General features: G+C 48.0%; 1 protein-coding gene across 1 annotated transcript; it reads left to right on the forward strand.

The window, feature by feature from the left end:
- The first annotated feature begins 5,189 nt into the window (after positions 1–5,189).
- Positions 5,190–12,758, forward strand: LOC309967590 (leukocyte elastase inhibitor-like). The gene is made up of 6 exons (XM_082848371.1): positions 5,190–5,369; positions 7,047–7,184; positions 7,858–7,975; positions 9,404–9,546; positions 9,632–9,799; positions 11,912–12,758. Exons 1-6 carry the CDS (start codon positions 5,202–5,204, stop codon positions 12,311–12,313), a joined length of 1,137 nt encoding a protein of 378 aa, XP_082704497.1. The 5' UTR covers positions 5,190–5,201; the 3' UTR covers positions 12,314–12,758.
- Positions 12,759–15,867: the final 3,109 nt, after the last annotated feature.

Here is a 15,867-nt window from a genome sequence, read left to right on the forward strand (position 1 = left end):
ATTGATTTTTTGGTATAGTGTGAGGTAAGGAATATTTTCCTTCCTTTCTTCCTTTCCCTCTTTCTTCTTTCCTTCCTTCCTTTCTTTTTCTTTCTTTCTTTCTTTCTTTCTTTTTTTCTGTCTTTCTTTCTTTCTTTCTTTCTTTCTTTCTCTCTTTCTTTCTTTCCTTCCTCCATCCCTCCTTCCCTCCCTCCCTCCCTCCCTCCTTCCTTCTCTCTCTCTCCTCATCTTTCTTTCTTTAATTTTTTTCATATATTCAATTGCTGCTACCTTTTTAAAGTGTTCTATCATCTCCCCACTGATGCCTTGTCACCTGTCATACGTCAAATGTCAGTACCTGCAAAGATCTGTTTCAGCCTGCCTAGCTTCACACACACGCAAGTGCATACACACACACAAACGCACACCCTTTCTTTGGAATAGTTATTGGGATTGGGATTGATTCAAAAAATCAGTCAGAGAAAAAGGACTATCATTACAATATTGAGTTCCACTCAATGAACGTGATATATTCATTCCGTTAGATTTTTAAACATTTCTGTTAATAATGTTAAATTTTTTTTTGTATAGAGGTTTTGCATATATTTTATTAGCTATATTTCCAGGTACTTGATTTTTTTTGATGCTATTTTAAGTGGTACTTTTCTTTTAATTTCATTTTCTGTTTGTTGCTAGAAATACTGGTATATAGTCATTATCTTGCTAAACATGACTAGTGAATCTAAGTACAGAGTTGGATAAAGTGATTAGTGCACTCATGCCAATGGTCATATAGAGAACACCGCCCGTAATGGATTTAGGATGTATCTGAACACAAGGGGTATTTACACAAATTGACCATATACTGGGTCATTAAGCAAGTGTCAAAACACTTCTCACCATTGAAGTAATATAGAGATCATGTTCCCTAACCACAATACAATTACCCTTGAGGTCAGTAACAGAAGGACGATTAGTTCTCAAACATCTGTTGGTGCCGGTCTGGCGTTTTCTCCTTGCCATGGATTCTACGAACCTACCTGTGGATCTTTGAAAAATTTATTCGACACCACCTTTGCCATTGGGCGCCTTGAACCAAGGACTGACGTGTCCCCACATGAGAGAGTAGACAGGACGCTTCTTACCTGGACTGGGGGGTTTGAGTGTGGCTGGGTGTAGGAGAACAGGATGGGCAGGGGCTCACAAGGTCCTCTGAGTCCCTCGGGCACACCCAGCACAGTTAGGGGAGTGGAGATGCTGGGTGGCAGAGGGCCCCGACCAGCTTCAAGCTGACTAATCCTGGTCGGAGGGTAGGGGTGGGAGGGGAAAGACAGGAAATGATTACCGATGCTCAGTGTGTTTTCTTGCTACTTTGTACTGATTTCTGTTAAAGTATAACATACATGCAGCAAAGCACACAAGTTATGTGTACAAGTCAGTGCATTATCCCCAAATCCATACCCCTGCGTAACCACCCGTCAAGACATGGCAGGTAGGCAGCATCCCAGAAGCCCTCCTCTGCCCAAGCCAGTCCCACTCACAACCCTTGTGTTAAAAATGAACTGGGGATTTGCTCTAATCCGGCCTCCCAAGTCAGCTGACGTGGACGTGAGTGTCATGAAGGAGGTTTATAGGCACAGATCTCCAGCGACAGGAGGCACACGATGACACGCCACATTGCGTGGGACCTGGGAAGCACCCAGGTGGGCCAGCAAGCAGAGGAGGAGAGGGCAGAGGTGGTGGGGCCTTTACCGGGGCCTTTATTTGGGCTCTTGCAGGAAGGAACAGGCAGGACCCGGCAGGTGCACTAGGTAAGCTTGGGGCTGGACTGCATAGTTTGGGTCATTTTGGCGGGCTCGGGCTGCGCGGGTGGGCTCTAGCTGCCTGTTGCTGGGGTGGGTTAGGGCCGGTGGGACTTTGATGAAGGGGAGAATTGAGAGTGAGGGCACTGAGCTGCTTGGTTTGTGTGTCAAGGTGCGCTTGCAGCAGAGTCGTTCCCCATCTCTGGGAACCCACCGGCCCTGGGCCCGCAGTCTCTCCAAGATCAAGGTCCCAAATGCCAAGCATCAAGGACAATGTAGTCAGCGCAATCCGCCTTCCTCCCAAGGGTCCCCTTCTCTCCTGACCTCTAAGCCCACGGGCTGGTTCTGCGCTTCTGAACTCTGTGTAACTCACACCGCTGCGTGCGCGTTTTCCTTTCACGGTGCGCTTGGAGATGCAGCCAAGTTGCTGTGCGTTGCCGCGGTTTGTTCATTTCTGCTGTTGTACGCTGTTCTGCTGTATGATTTCTCCATTCTTCTGCTTGGACCTGACTCAAATCCCGCTGTGATGAACATGCTTGCGCATGTCTCTGGGCGCCCGCCCTCACGTGCCTTCATTCTGTTGGGTTTGTCCCAGGCGACGAAATCGCTGATCTAGCCAGGGTACCACACCTTCGAGCTGAGCAGATACGCCCAACATTGCCCACACGGGCCGTGCCATCCTGCATGTCCGAGAATCTCTGTGTGACCTCGGTCAGGGGCCGTTTACACTCTGAAGCCGCAAGAGCGCACAGAGTGGTTACTCTGCCTCGACCTTGCACAGCACGCGGATTGATGCATGATTGGTGTATAAAGTCCCTTCTGTCCGAACCTTATACAGTACATGTATTGACTTAGGAAGCGGTTTCATTTCATATTTGACTCAGGTTACTAACTCCAGGTGAGTACAAATACAAAATGTCAGGAGCAAGAAAGAAAATTCAGAACCCGTGTTTCCTTGGTTTACATGTCTGGGATTTTAATTTAACAGCTTTACAGCGCAGCCTCTTTCTCTCGGCTTCCTCACGCAGACCTCTTGCTAGAAGCTGATGAGGGGTCTCTAGCTCTCTGAAACATGGTGGAGACGTTAGAAGTTTTATCAAACCACTCAACTTAACTATGACTGGCTTTCAATAAATGTTGGTTTCTTTATTCCAATCAGCTGTGAAGCACTCTACAATCTTAGTTATTAAAAAAACTATAGAGAGTATTTTTATCTCTCATTACTGGGTCTTCTCTGGCCCTTATAAACAAATTCTCAGAGTCAAAAAGATCTACAAACCCATTTACATTGTAGTAGCCATACTAATTGAAAAATAGGATTTTTCCTTTGTCCCCTTTTCATGCTGAGATTTGCAAAAAAGCACGGGAGAAGTTTCAAGAATGCAGAATTATTACATACCCTCAAGTACTATCAATTTTGATGACATTCCATATGCAGGCATTTAAAGGGGGGAAGAAAAGACCTCACAGAAACAGCTACTGCTTTTCTTCTTCATCGATAGTCATTCTACTTTAACATTACGTATAGGGGAAAAACTGGTCAGTTTACATTTTAGTATAATGGGTGAGACATACTTTATTCGCACGGATGGGCGATCTCATGGTGTGCCTCGGGTATGTGAGTTGACCCAGCCTGCTGGGCTCATCACTTGCCAGGGGAGTCTTGGGGCTGGACTCATGGCTTCCTGAGGGACAGAGACATCAAGAATGCTGTTTGGAACTGATTCTGTTTTATCTCACCCTAGAGGCCCCTCCCCCCACACACACCCCCAGCCCCCAGTAAGCCGGAGTTTGGAGTGTTTGGATAAGATTCCAAAGAGGCTGGTTTGCCCTCTAAGAGCCGGCACCTTGTCATCTCAGTCATTCACACCTTAGTAGGAAATAGCCCATCAGGTCCTTTCCGGAGAGCTGAGTTTGCCTGGAACTCAGAGAGGTACTGGGCCCCCAGGAGCGCGCTGCCTGGAGCCGCGCTGGCCCGCCCTGTGCCCCGCCCAGCCGCAGCCCCAAATCCTAGGCGGTGCATCATCCTGGGGCGGGGCCGCCCCGCCTTCCGGGGACACTCCCTTCTGCCTATAAGGGCCGCGCTCTGCGCTCTGCCCAGACCACGCACCTCGCCCAGACAGCCCAGCAGCGGGTAAGGCCGGGCAGCGATCTGGGCCGGGCGGGAGAGGCTCCGATCCGCGAGCACCCCTCGGGGTCCCGCGTCCGGTGGTCACCCCGCGCCGCCGTGCGCCCCGCGGGATCTCCGCGTCCGGTAGTCACCCCGCCCCGCCGTGCGCCCCGCGGGGTCCCCGCGTCCGGTGGTCACCCCGCCCCGCCGTGCGCCCCGCGGGGTCCCCGCGTCCGGTGGTCTCCCCGCCCCGCCGTGCGCCTCGTGGGGTCCCTGAGTCCGGTGGTTACCGACACCTGCCGTGCGCCCCACCCGGGGTCCCCGACTCTGCGTCCCGCGAGACCAAACCGGGCGGCCTGCGGCAGACAGAGGTCGCTCCCTGGGGCCTGAAGGCGGAAGGCACAGCCTAAGCCGGAGTCCAGAATGTTTCTCTCTCTGTGAGGGTTTCCAGGCAGCCCCGGCGGAGCGGCTTCTCCTTTCTGCGGCTGGAGGCAGGGAAGGGAGGCCAGTGCGATCCTAGAGACTATTTATCAGCAGCAACAGTAATAAGTCAACTTAGCACTTACACGCTGGGCAGCCAGCACGACTGTTCCTCTTCCTCGATTGTATGTGGGCTGAGAGTCGAGGTCAGGTGGGGAGAGTGCTTGGCTGAGCTGAGCGCAAGGCCAGGTGCTTCACCTGCAGCCCCTCCGTGCCCGCGGGAGTGACAGAGGATACTTGTCACCTTCTCCTTGTCGGGCTGCCCTACCTGACCCCGGGGCCTGTGTTGGCTTCCCACTCTCAGATCCTTCACCAGCTGTGAGACTGCGGACCTCTCTAAACACCAGCAAGTGAACCTCAAAAACGAGGATACTTCTGTCTCTTTTGCGGGAATTTGCTTTAATGAGTAGCAGGTAGCTATGATTTTCTAATAGAAACATTCTTTTTCAGGTAAAAGTGGGCAGTGGATTCATGGCTCAAATGAATCAGAGACTTGAACGGAGGGTGGGAAGTGTGCGCTCCCACGTGTGGTAGGGAAGGGCCCAGATGCACCTGTCTGCACGGCCAGGGCCCTTTAGGACACGGAGTCCTGATCCCATGTCACTGCTGAAGCCTTGGCCAGTCGCCCCAAGCTCCCTCAGTTGTGCACATGGAGTGTTCTTGCCTTCCGCGAGAGAGAGAGACAGAGAGGGAGAGAGAAAGTACAAGTTCGTTGCAGGGTATTTCAAGGTGGCTGGCGTGAGTTGAGGAGGAGATGGGGAAGTGGCGTTGTCGATTGGCTGGTGTGGCAGGGGGCAGCTCAGGGCTCCGCTCTGTGTTGCAGCCTCACCATGGAGCAGTTGAGCCCGGCAAACACCCGCTTCGCCTTGGACCTGTTCCGCGCCCTGAACAAGAGCGATCCTGCCGGCAACATCTTCATCTCCCCCTTCAGCATTTCATCAGCGCTGGCCATGGTCTTTCTGGGGACCAGAGGCAATACCGCAGCGCAGATGTCCAAGGTGAGCAGAAACTAGCTTTCCCAGCTGGTGCCTACAGCACAGACCGTACCAGAAAGTTGTGCCTTTGAGCTCTTGCAGCGCGTTTGTAGAAAACTGTGTTTCGGTGTTCAGCATTGTGTTATATTATACATTATACTTCATGAAGTCAGACTTTCAGAAAAAGCCCCAGGAAAAATCCACTGGGATGCAGGCTGTCATTCATGACCCAGTCTTTACTGAGCACCTGCGATGTGCCAGGCTCTGCTTTTGTGGGACTGAGGACGGAGCAGGAAGAAAGCCGACAACCCCGTGCCCTGCGCTGCTTCCGCTCCGCAAGGAGTCAGCAGGGCTTTCCTGTAAGCCACGCCCTCCCCCGCCCAGGACTGTCCAGTTTCCGCTTTGCCTGTGATGCTCAGCGACTCCCGTAATGTCGGCTGTGTCTTGGTACTTTTGAGCACAATGACACCTAGTCGAGAAGTCAAGGGGACACGAGAGCCTGTGAGTCCGTGTTCCTACCCCTGGGCCTGGCACCAGGTGTGCCCTGGTGGGCTGTGACCCCCGTTCCCGTGTGAGCAGTAGGGCCCTGCAGGGAGAGGGGGCGGGGATGCTGAGGGTCCTGCCTGTCCTTGGTGGGTGTGGAGGGCACCTGTGTGCGGGGCTCGCTTTATGCTGAGTGGGGAACTCTGGCTTTCCTTGAAAAGAGGGGTGAAAGTGAAGGTCTTTCTAACACACGGGTCACAGATTGCACTGCACTTAGAGCCAGGGAAGGTCCAGCCCGGATTCACGTTTATGGGCCTGTTCCAGCTGCAAAGCTTCTATTTCTGTACTTTAGGAAAAACCAACCTTTTTCATCACTGCAGATACAAAAGCGTTTGAAAATTTTAAAAAATCCACTTAAAAAAAAAACCCCGGTACTAGTCATTGTTATTTATCCCCTGCAAGGTAAACTGAGCTTGTGTTTTGAGGCTTTCCAGGAACTTTATAAGCTCAGTAAAGAACAGTCTTAAGGTTTTAGCCCCGTTTCCAGTAAAGAGATCCGTCACAGCACCCCCACGCACATTCCACATCTCAGTGAGTAAGTGGCCTTTGTACACGGTGGCGGTTCTTCCTTGTGACTTAAAAGCAAGGAACCAGCCCAGGCCTCATAAAACCAGAAAGGGACTCTAGATGTAACTGATGTATGGGAATTCAACTTTGCCCCATGTTAAGTTTAAGGAAATTATTTTTAAGTGAGTTACTGATGCCAGTACTGCAAGTAAAAGAAATAAAAACCTCTCAATCTGTACCACCTCTGTGTTCTTACATAGCTGATGATTCTTATCTTTACTGTTTATTTCTGAGAACTTTCAGTAAAATTATATTTGTATAGCATATACATATGAACTTACCACTTCTGATTTTTGGGGAAAAAAGCAGACTTGTGTAAATATTTAGCTTGTTAACCACTCCTATTTGTGGAACTCTAATTATACCAAAAAAGGGATGGGAAAACAGTTTCCAATGTCCGTATTATGTTTCACCAAGACATACATTTTGAATTTTCTATTACTTGTTCTCCAATGAAAAATGGAATATGAAGATGGCTGGGGATCATCAATAATTAGTAATATTAATTTGATTTGATGGAAGCAAATGCCAAGGAACCAGCTTATAATTTCAAAAGAACTGGTTATAGAAATAATGTGTTCTTTCTTTTAGGCTCTCTATTTCAAAGGGGTTGAAGAGATTCATTCGGGATTTCAGAGTTTGAATGCTGATATCAACAAACATGGAGCTCCCTACATTCTGAAACTTGCTAACAGGTTATATGGAGAGAAAAGCTATGATTTCCTCCCTGTAAGTACTTTGCTCTTCATGTTCCAAAACGCACTAGACAATGCAGACACTTTTCCAGCACAATCAAGTCACAGAAGTCAGCTTTAAGTTTTATAAACATTCAGCAAAATCATCCAGAATGAAAACACGACAGACAGTTTTCCCGGAAATGGATGTGATTTCATTTTCTAGTCTCCACAGTGAAAAGATTGACCCTGGCTGTTTTGCTAAAGCAAGAGTGAATTCCATGATTCACTTTCAAGTACAATCAGCATTTGCTTGTTTATGAAAATGTTAGTCAAGGGGTAGAAAAGAATTGGTAAATTTTGTTTTATTTTATTTGGGCTGTGCCGCATGGCATGTGGGATCTTAGTTCCCTGACCAGGGATTGAACCCCTGCCCCCTGCAGTGGAAGCACAGAGTCTTAACCACGGGAGCGCCAGGGAAGTCCCCAGGAATTGGTAAATTTTATACAACACTGAAACTACTCAACTGTACACTTAAAAGTGCTTAAGGTCGTCAATGGAATGCTGTGTGTTTTTAACTATAGTAAAAAAAGTAGAAGGGTTAGAATTTTTTTTGTTACAATGAAATATGCCTTTTGGGACAATTTCTGTTGCTTTTCAGGAGTTTAAAAAACCATTTCTGTATGGAGTAGGAGTTACTCACATTTCCTATTTTTTTCCTTAAACAGGAGTTCTTAGCTTCAACTCAGAAAATGTACGGTGCTGAACTGGCCAGTGTGGATTTTCTGCAGGCCGCCGAAGACGCAAGGAAGACCATAAACGAGTGGGTCAAAGGGCAGACGGAAGGTGAGCGAGGGCAGCCCTGGTCGTACACACTGATGCTTCCTTTCCTCTCCCCGCCTGCCCCTTGCAGGTGACTCCCTCTCCCCTTCCCTAGCCGCTCAGCCTCACCCTGGGGTCCACCTTGCACTGGCCAGGGCCAGACAGCTTGCCTTCTTACTTTCTTTTCCTTCCTTCCTTCCTTCCTTCCTTCCTTCCTTCCTTCCTTCCTTCCTTCCTTCCTTCCTTCCTTCCTTCCTTCCTTCTTTCTGTCTTCCTTCCTTCCTTTCTTCTTTCTTTCTTTCCTTCCTTCCTTCCTTCCTTTTTAAATAAATTTGTTTATTTTATATATTTATTTCTGGCTGCGTTGGGTCTTCGTTGCTGCGCGCAGGCTTTCTCTACTTGAGGTGAGTGGGGGCTACTCTTCGTTGCGGTGCGTGGGCTTCTCATTGCGGTGGCTTCTCTTGTTGCAGAGCACGGGCTCTAGGCACGCAGGCTCAGTAGTTGTGGCGCACGGGCTTAGTTGCTCCGTGGCATGTGGGATCTTTCCGGACCAGGGCTCGAACCCTTAGTCCCCTGCATTGGCAGGCGGATTCTTAACCACTGCGCCACTGGGGGATGTCCCCAGACAGCTTTCAAATGTAGGAATTCCTCAAAGTGGAAATGTAAACATGATTTAACTGAAGATGTTAAATGTTTTCTACCCATAAGTTCCCCAAACTACATTTTAAAATGAAAACTAACATTGAACGAAGACTAAAAGAGATGAAAATCTTGTGAATCAATGTTTACAAGCCGCTGTGGCCATAAATACTTTTCGCCAACATGTTGTCTAAGAAACCAGGGTCGGGAGGTGGGGCTGCGTCTCCTCAGGCTCTCTTTCTGGTTTGTGTTACTGTCGTAGTCATGGAACGGTTGAGGCACACAGGACACCTGTGTTCCTTCCATCAGGGACTGTCACGGCCATGCCACATCATGAGTGGGGCCTGTGTTTCAGGGGAGGAACTGTCCTACCTTTTGGATATTTGTTAAAAGCTTTCCTGTGAGAGTTAGGCATCTAACTTGGAAGATTTGAAGAAGAGAGCTATTTATTAGTGACAAAACATTTTGGTTAAGAAATTGTTCTTTTCCTGAAAAAGAATGGCCAGTCACAAAATGAGGCCACTACGTATCCCACGTTCCAGAAAGGAAGAGTTTTCCTGGTTTTAGCCTTTAAACAAATGACTTGTTTAGGAGCATCCGCCCTTTGGGGGCAGATTGTGTCCCCCTGATCTGCCCCTCGAGCTGGTTTATTTAAAGTAGAAGCACCCCAGGGGGGTTGGCTGACTTAGTACCATGTTAAAGGAAATTAAATAGAAGGAAGAATTTGAGTGGCATTTCATTGCTAATCAAAGGTCAGTTCAAATGTGGAATTCTGATAGGTGGATTTTTAAAAAGCTAACTTTGTCTTTTTAGGGAAAATTCCAGAGCTGTTGGCCTCAGGTGTGGTTGATAGCACGACTAAGCTGGTGCTGGTGAATGCCATCTATTTCAAAGGAAACTGGCAGGAGAAATTCATGATGGAGGCCACAAAAGATGCAGCTTTCAGACTGAATAAGGTGAGGGCAGGTGACCTTCTAGATGACTGTGCGCTCTAAAGCCACGCTGAGAACAATGTTAGTGATCTGTGTTTTAATTGTTCAGAAAGACACAAAACTAGTGAAAATGATGTATCAGAAGAAGAAGTTTCGGCTTGGCCACATCAAGGACCTTAAGTGCCAGGTGCTGGAACTGCCCTACGAGGGAAAGGACCTCAGCATGGTCATCCTGCTGCCGGATGACATCCTGGACGAGTCCACGGGGCTGAGGAAGGTGCGCCCCCCCCCCCCCAGTGATGCGCGGACCCTGTGTGTGTGTGTGTGTGTGTGTGTGTGTGTGTGTGTGTGTGTGAGTGTCTGGCGTAGGTGCTTGTTCTTTGTTTGGTGAGGTGACCCGGTGTTCCTTCCCAGTTTCCCGTCACTCCTTTGTAAAGTAGCCCATCCATGTGTGCCAGTGCGAAGCTCCACATTTATTTATTTATGTTTATAGAGACTTTTATTATTGAGGTATAACGACATGTAACATTATGTTAGTTTCAGGAGTACAACATAATGATTCTATAACTGCATATATTGTGAAAGGGTTACCATAATAAGTCTAGTTAACATCCATCACCACACAGTTATAATTTTTTTTCTTGTGATGAGAACGTTTTTTTCCTGTGCATATAATTTTATTTTATTTATTTTTTTATTGTACATTGTTAAATCTCTTTATTGCAGTATAATTGCTTCACATTGTTGTGTTAGTTGCTGCTGTATAACAAAGTGAATCAGCTATACGTATACATATATCCCCATATCTCCTCCCTCTTGCGTCTTCCTTCCACCCTCCCTATCCCACCCCTCTACGTGGTCACAAAGCACCGAGCTGATCTCCCTGTGCTATGCAGCTGCTTCCCACAAGCTATCTAGTTTACGTTTGGTAGCATATATGCCACGCTACCAAATATCAGTCTCTCACTTCATCCAAGCTTACCCTTCCCCCCATCAGTCCTCAAGTCCCTTCTCTAGTAGGTCTGTGTCTTTATTCCTGGCCTGCCCCTAGGTTCATCAGTACTGCTTTTTTAGATTCCATACATATGCCTTAGCGTACGGTATTTGTTTTTCTCTTTCTGACTTACTTCACTCTGTATGATAGACTCTAGGTCCATCCGCCTCATTACACATAACTCAGTTTCGTTCCTTTTTATGGAAGGCCCACATTTAAATGTTCAGCTACTATCGGTGCACAATGTAGCGGGAACATCTAAGGTACAGACCGAGTGGAACGCTGGCCAGTGGCAGCTCGTGGAGACTCCCTTAGATGAGCTTTGGAGGACCGTGCCATAAATGGGGACTGTTTCATTAAAACAATTTTTTAAAATGAAAAACCCTCGACCATTATAGTTTCGCCATGTGCTGTAAAATCTGGTCATGCTCACCTCAGTTCACGTAGGTTGTGCATTAAATGTCCAACTGCTACATGACAGGAAAAGATCCATGTGGCCCGTTAGTCTGAGAGAGAAGCCCGCTGCCTAACCTGAACTTTGTCTGCGGTCTCTCTTATCGTAATTCAAAGGCAATCGCATCTCTTGCCAGGGCGAGGAAGAGGCAAAACTGTGAAGAGTGAGGTTTTGCTTCAGTGTCTCTGGCCTGTTGTGTGGTTTTCCCCTCCCCCATCCCTGACCAAACTTGCTGTTGGATGGCGTTTAATATTAGCCATTTGCAGCTCTAGAGCATAAGTTAAAACCACTGTGTTCCTTCTTTCAATTGTATTTCCATATTTGTCCGTTCCTGATTATCAAAAAGAAAGTCTGGAATGGCCAGCACCAGTAGAAAAGTGGAAAGTGCGTCTGTTCCAGTGCAGTAGCAGTGATAATAGTAATGACAGTAGCTGACCTTACGCAGCACTTGTACAGGGTGACTCATTCAGCACTTACAGTGCTCCAAGTATGTGCTACTGTTATCCCATTTTAGATGAGGAACTAGGGCCATTTCTGTGTTTACCAATGGGCTACATCTATCAGAGATAACTTCAGCTGTGTGAGGTTCCCAGATGAACACAGTGATCACTGGGGTTCAGAATAAACAGAATGAAATAATGGAAGAAAGCTTTAAAACACCCTCTTGCATCACGCGACCAATTAGGGCAATTTTAGCCAGGACGGCCCGTGACCCATGTGGCAGGGGCCTGGTGAGTCCTGGGTGGATGGGCCCCTGGTGGCTGGGAACGCAGCTCTGTTCATTATCACCAATAGCCAGAAAGAAATGAAATGCTCCAAATGGAATCTGTGTTGGTACAAAACATGAAGGAAGCTAGGGAGCCCGTTCATTCAAACAATGCTTCAGTAACTTCCTTCTATAAAATGATTTCAGCTCTTGTTTTTGCCCATTCCGAATCCAGATTGAGCAACAGCTGACCTTGGAGAAGCTGCGTGAGTGGACCAGACCCGAGAATCTGGATCTCCTTGAGGTCAATGTCCAGCTGCCCAGGTTTAAGCTGGAGGAGAGCTGCGAGCTCAGCACTCTGCTGGCCTCCCTGGGTATGCAGGACCTCTTCAGTGGCAAGGCTGACCTGTCCGGCATATCAGGAGCCGGAGGCCTCTCTGTATCGAAGGTGGTCCACAAGTCCTTCGTGGAGGTGAACGAGGAGGGCACAGAGGCGGCGGCTGCCACCGCGGTCGCCGTCTGCTACGCCATGCCGTTGACAGAGGAGTATTTCACCGCCGACCACCCGTTCATTTTCTTCATTCGGCACAACCCCTCCACGAGCATCCTGTTCCTCGGCAGACTTTCCTCCCCGTAGAGACGAGAGATACAAGGTCAGGCTTGCAGCATGTTACCTGCCCTTTCAATGGTGACCATGTTCATAGACCTTTACCAGTATAACTGCTATCCAAACATGAATCTTTAATCTCCTGTGTAGCTCAGTCCTGTTGGCTGCTTACACCCATTAACTTGGCGTGGGTATCTGTTCTTCTTTGTTTTTTTTTTTTGTGGTACGCAGGCCTCTCACTGCTGTGGCCTCTCCTGTTGCGGAGCACAGACTCCGGACGCGCAGGCTCAGCAGCCATGGCTCACGGGCCCAGCCGCTCCGCAGCATGTGGGATTCTCCCGGACCGGGGCACAAACCTGTGTCCCCTGTATCGGCAGATGGACTCTCAACAACTGCGCCACCAGGGAAGCCCAATCCCTCCTTTTTTAAAGCTTAATTTAACGAACACTTTGAATGTTGACTTTGGCCCAGATGCTGGGGATGTAAAAATGAAAATAAATAAATAAATAAAAGAAACTTGCCCCAGTATGATCTGGCATTACGAGTGGCAATGACTCCTGCTTCTAACACTCCTTCCGTAGGGGCTGTGAGAAGCTTCCTTACTCTGTGTCCTGTGGGGATCAAGGTAGGACCCTCCTCCCACGGGTCCTGTAGAGAAGATTAACTACGTCTATGCATCTCTATCCCTGAGGGCAATGCCTGGGACAGGATAGGTCCCGGTGAGTCTAAGCCCAGACACCCTGTCTTCCACGAGGGTCCTCACTGCCACCCCAGTCCCACACGAGTGCCTTTTCCTCCCAATCCTGCTGTATTCCTCTACACCTGCCGTGGCACAGTTCTCATCATTCTGTCCCGAAAAGCTTTCTTCCTAAAGCCAGGTGCAGGGACTCTCTCACCGTCCCCAACCTGCCCGTTTATTTTATAGACATTTCTCTATTTCATGAACTATTTAATGTGGTTCTTCTGTTCATCCCTAACTTCTTTTTAAAAGGATTACAATTTGCCTCTTGCAGAGACAACGGCCCAAACTCCAACTTGTTAATACTTTCAAACACCCTGTGAAAATGTAGGTATCAGGGTTTCATGGCAGCGGCCAACGTATGTTAATTTGGCTTCCAGGCATAGCGACCATGACACAGTTTGAGAAGGTGGCCCTCAGCTCATGGTGTGTTCCTCTGTGTATTATCCCAGCATGTGTGGTTTAATATTACTTAGACCTATTCTCTTTCTTTTTTTAAAAAAAGACAAAATGTAGAGGTATTGCCTGCCAAGTCAGTTGATTTATTGACAAAACGGGTCCTCAGTAATGCTATATACTTCAAAGGAAAGCAGTTCAAGCAGTTTGATACAAAGTATATTGGGGAACAGCTTTTTAAGTTAGCAAGACAAGGCTATGCCTACCTGTGTAGGAACTGTCTTGAGACATTGGGATCCTGTTACGGGCTGAATGGTGTCCCTTCCAATCCTGTGGGGATCAAGGTAGGTGCCCTGGTTTCTGATTGCGGTGGCTTCCCTTGTTGCGGAGCACGTGCTGTAGGCGCGTGGGCTCAGAAGTTGTGGCCCATGGGGTTAGTTGCTCTGCGGCATGTGGGATCTCCCCAGACCAGGGCTCGAACCTGTGTCTCCTGCGTTGGCAGGCGGATTATTAACCACTGCACCACCAGGGAAGCACCCACATTTCTCTTTTAACTATAGTAAATACACCACCTGGTATACAAAATTTACTTTTTAAGTTTAAAATGTTTCCATGCTCATGGACTATCATAAATTTTGTTTATGTTTAGAGACTGAATCTCTAAAATAAAAGAGCTTGTTATCTACAGTGCACTCCAACATGGAGATAATGTGCTCCTAATAATCCCATTGAACATATTTACAAAACACCACTGTGAGACCTCAACCCCACCAAGCTTCAAGTTGATCAAAAGTATAATAATTCACTTATTTAATTTCTTAAACTGAATCGGAAAACAAGCGAATTCAAAATTACTTTTGAAGAGAGGAAAAAAAATCAAGATTTTTGTGGATGTTCTGGGTGTGCAATAATCAGCAATTTGAAGGGGGGACAAGTCTGAGAGGAGCTCACGTCCACTTTCAGGCTGTGTGAGCAGGATGAATAATTCGGTCATGAGGAAACCCCTTAGAGACCGACCGTCCCCTTATGCTTGTAGGGCGAGCCAGCCAGGAGGACTAGGAGGGAAGCAGTGTTGGTGGCATGCACACATTCCCCTGAGGGGAGGGGGTGAAGAGGTGGTGCCTCTAGGACATCATGTTGGAAGAAAGAGGTGCACGCTGTGTGTTCCCAGGGTGACACTCTCCTTGTGGCCCTAGACTGGTCCGCTGACGAGGGACGGGGTGTGTGTGCTCACTCTCACGTGTGTCCTATTTAGAATCAATTCACCTTCAACGACTCTGTCCTTATAGCTCCTTCTTTCGTTAATTCACCTTGTTTTGAGCATCTGAGTTTTGCTTTTTCCAGTTCCTTTTCTAGAAGTCTATTTTGCTCTGGGGAGCACAGCCGGGGGTGCTCAGCTTTTCACATGGCGACCTGGTGTTTCAGACGACCCGGACTCAAGGCTGGCAGTTCTTCAAGACGAGTCTAGGTCTTCATACTCTTATAAGAATGCTAAATTCATTAGTCTGTACCATCACTGAATGCAACAAGTGCGTGGCAAGCTTGTCTCCCCTCTAACCTGTTTTATCCGACTAGAAACTTCTGAACAAAATCAAGAGGACTGTAAAATTCCAGCTACTACTGCACAGCACTCCCAACCCTGGGGGACACTCAGGGGACAGGGTCTGTCCTCACGTCTTCAGGCCACCCTGCCAGGGCTGGCCAAGCCCCTTAAGGACCAGCCTTCACCCCGATTCCTGCACGCTGTATTCATGGCTGCATCTGCCACACAGCATTCCGGCCGGGGACCAGCCTCCTGTATGTCACAGGAGGTCGTGGAGAGGACGTGACCACTGGTTGACCATCGAGCTGGACCTGGGCAATGGGAGGCTCCTCGCTCCCTCCCGTCCTTGGGATGTACGTCTGCCCACAGTTCCTGCACTAGGAGCCTCTTCAAGGACTTCTCAACTTGACTTTGCAACTATAATTACAACAACTTACCAGGCATTTTGAGCTATGTTAATCTGGCAGATGACTTGACATTACTTCTTTTGCTTTATTGTGAAATACAATGCACAGGTCATAAGGTTAATTGAACACTTAATTATAAAGCATGCACCGTGGGACCCAGGTCAAGAAAGCAAGTCTGCCGTGCACAGGAAGCTGCCTCTGCTCCATGTGACTCCCCCTGGTCACAGCCCCTTCCTCTTGTCTCCCCACAGGTAACAACTCTTCTAACTTTGCGAAAATTTCCTTGCTTTCCTCTGTGGTTTTACCCTTCTGCTCTATTCCTAAGCAGTACAGTTTGCTTCAGCCTGATTTTGAGATTTCCATAAATGAACTAATGTTGAAACGTCGTCTTCTGAATCCGGCTTCTCTTGCTCAACTTATGTTTTGTAGCTTCATCCATGCTGTGAATGCAGCAACAACGTGTCCATGTTCGTTACTATATAGTATTCCATTGGATGGA

The sequence above is a fragment of the Leucopleurus acutus genome (genome assembly GCF_964270905.1).
Source record: "Leucopleurus acutus genome assembly, chromosome: 10".
In the NCBI taxonomy this organism is placed as follows: domain Eukaryota; kingdom Metazoa; phylum Chordata; class Mammalia; order Artiodactyla; family Delphinidae; genus Leucopleurus; species Leucopleurus acutus.

Coding starts and splice junctions, on each gene's coding strand:
- LOC309967590 (XM_082848371.1), top strand. CDS start 5,202: ATGGAGCAGTTGAGCCCGGCAAACACCCGCTTCGCCTTGGACCTGTTC. Junction 5,370..7,046: donor CCGCAGCGCAGATGTCCAAG/GTGAGCAGAAAC, acceptor TCTTTCTTTTAG/GCTCTCTATTTCAAAGGGGT. Junction 9,547..9,631: donor CAGCTTTCAGACTGAATAAG/GTGAGGGCAGGT, acceptor TTAATTGTTCAG/AAAGACACAAAACTAGTGAA.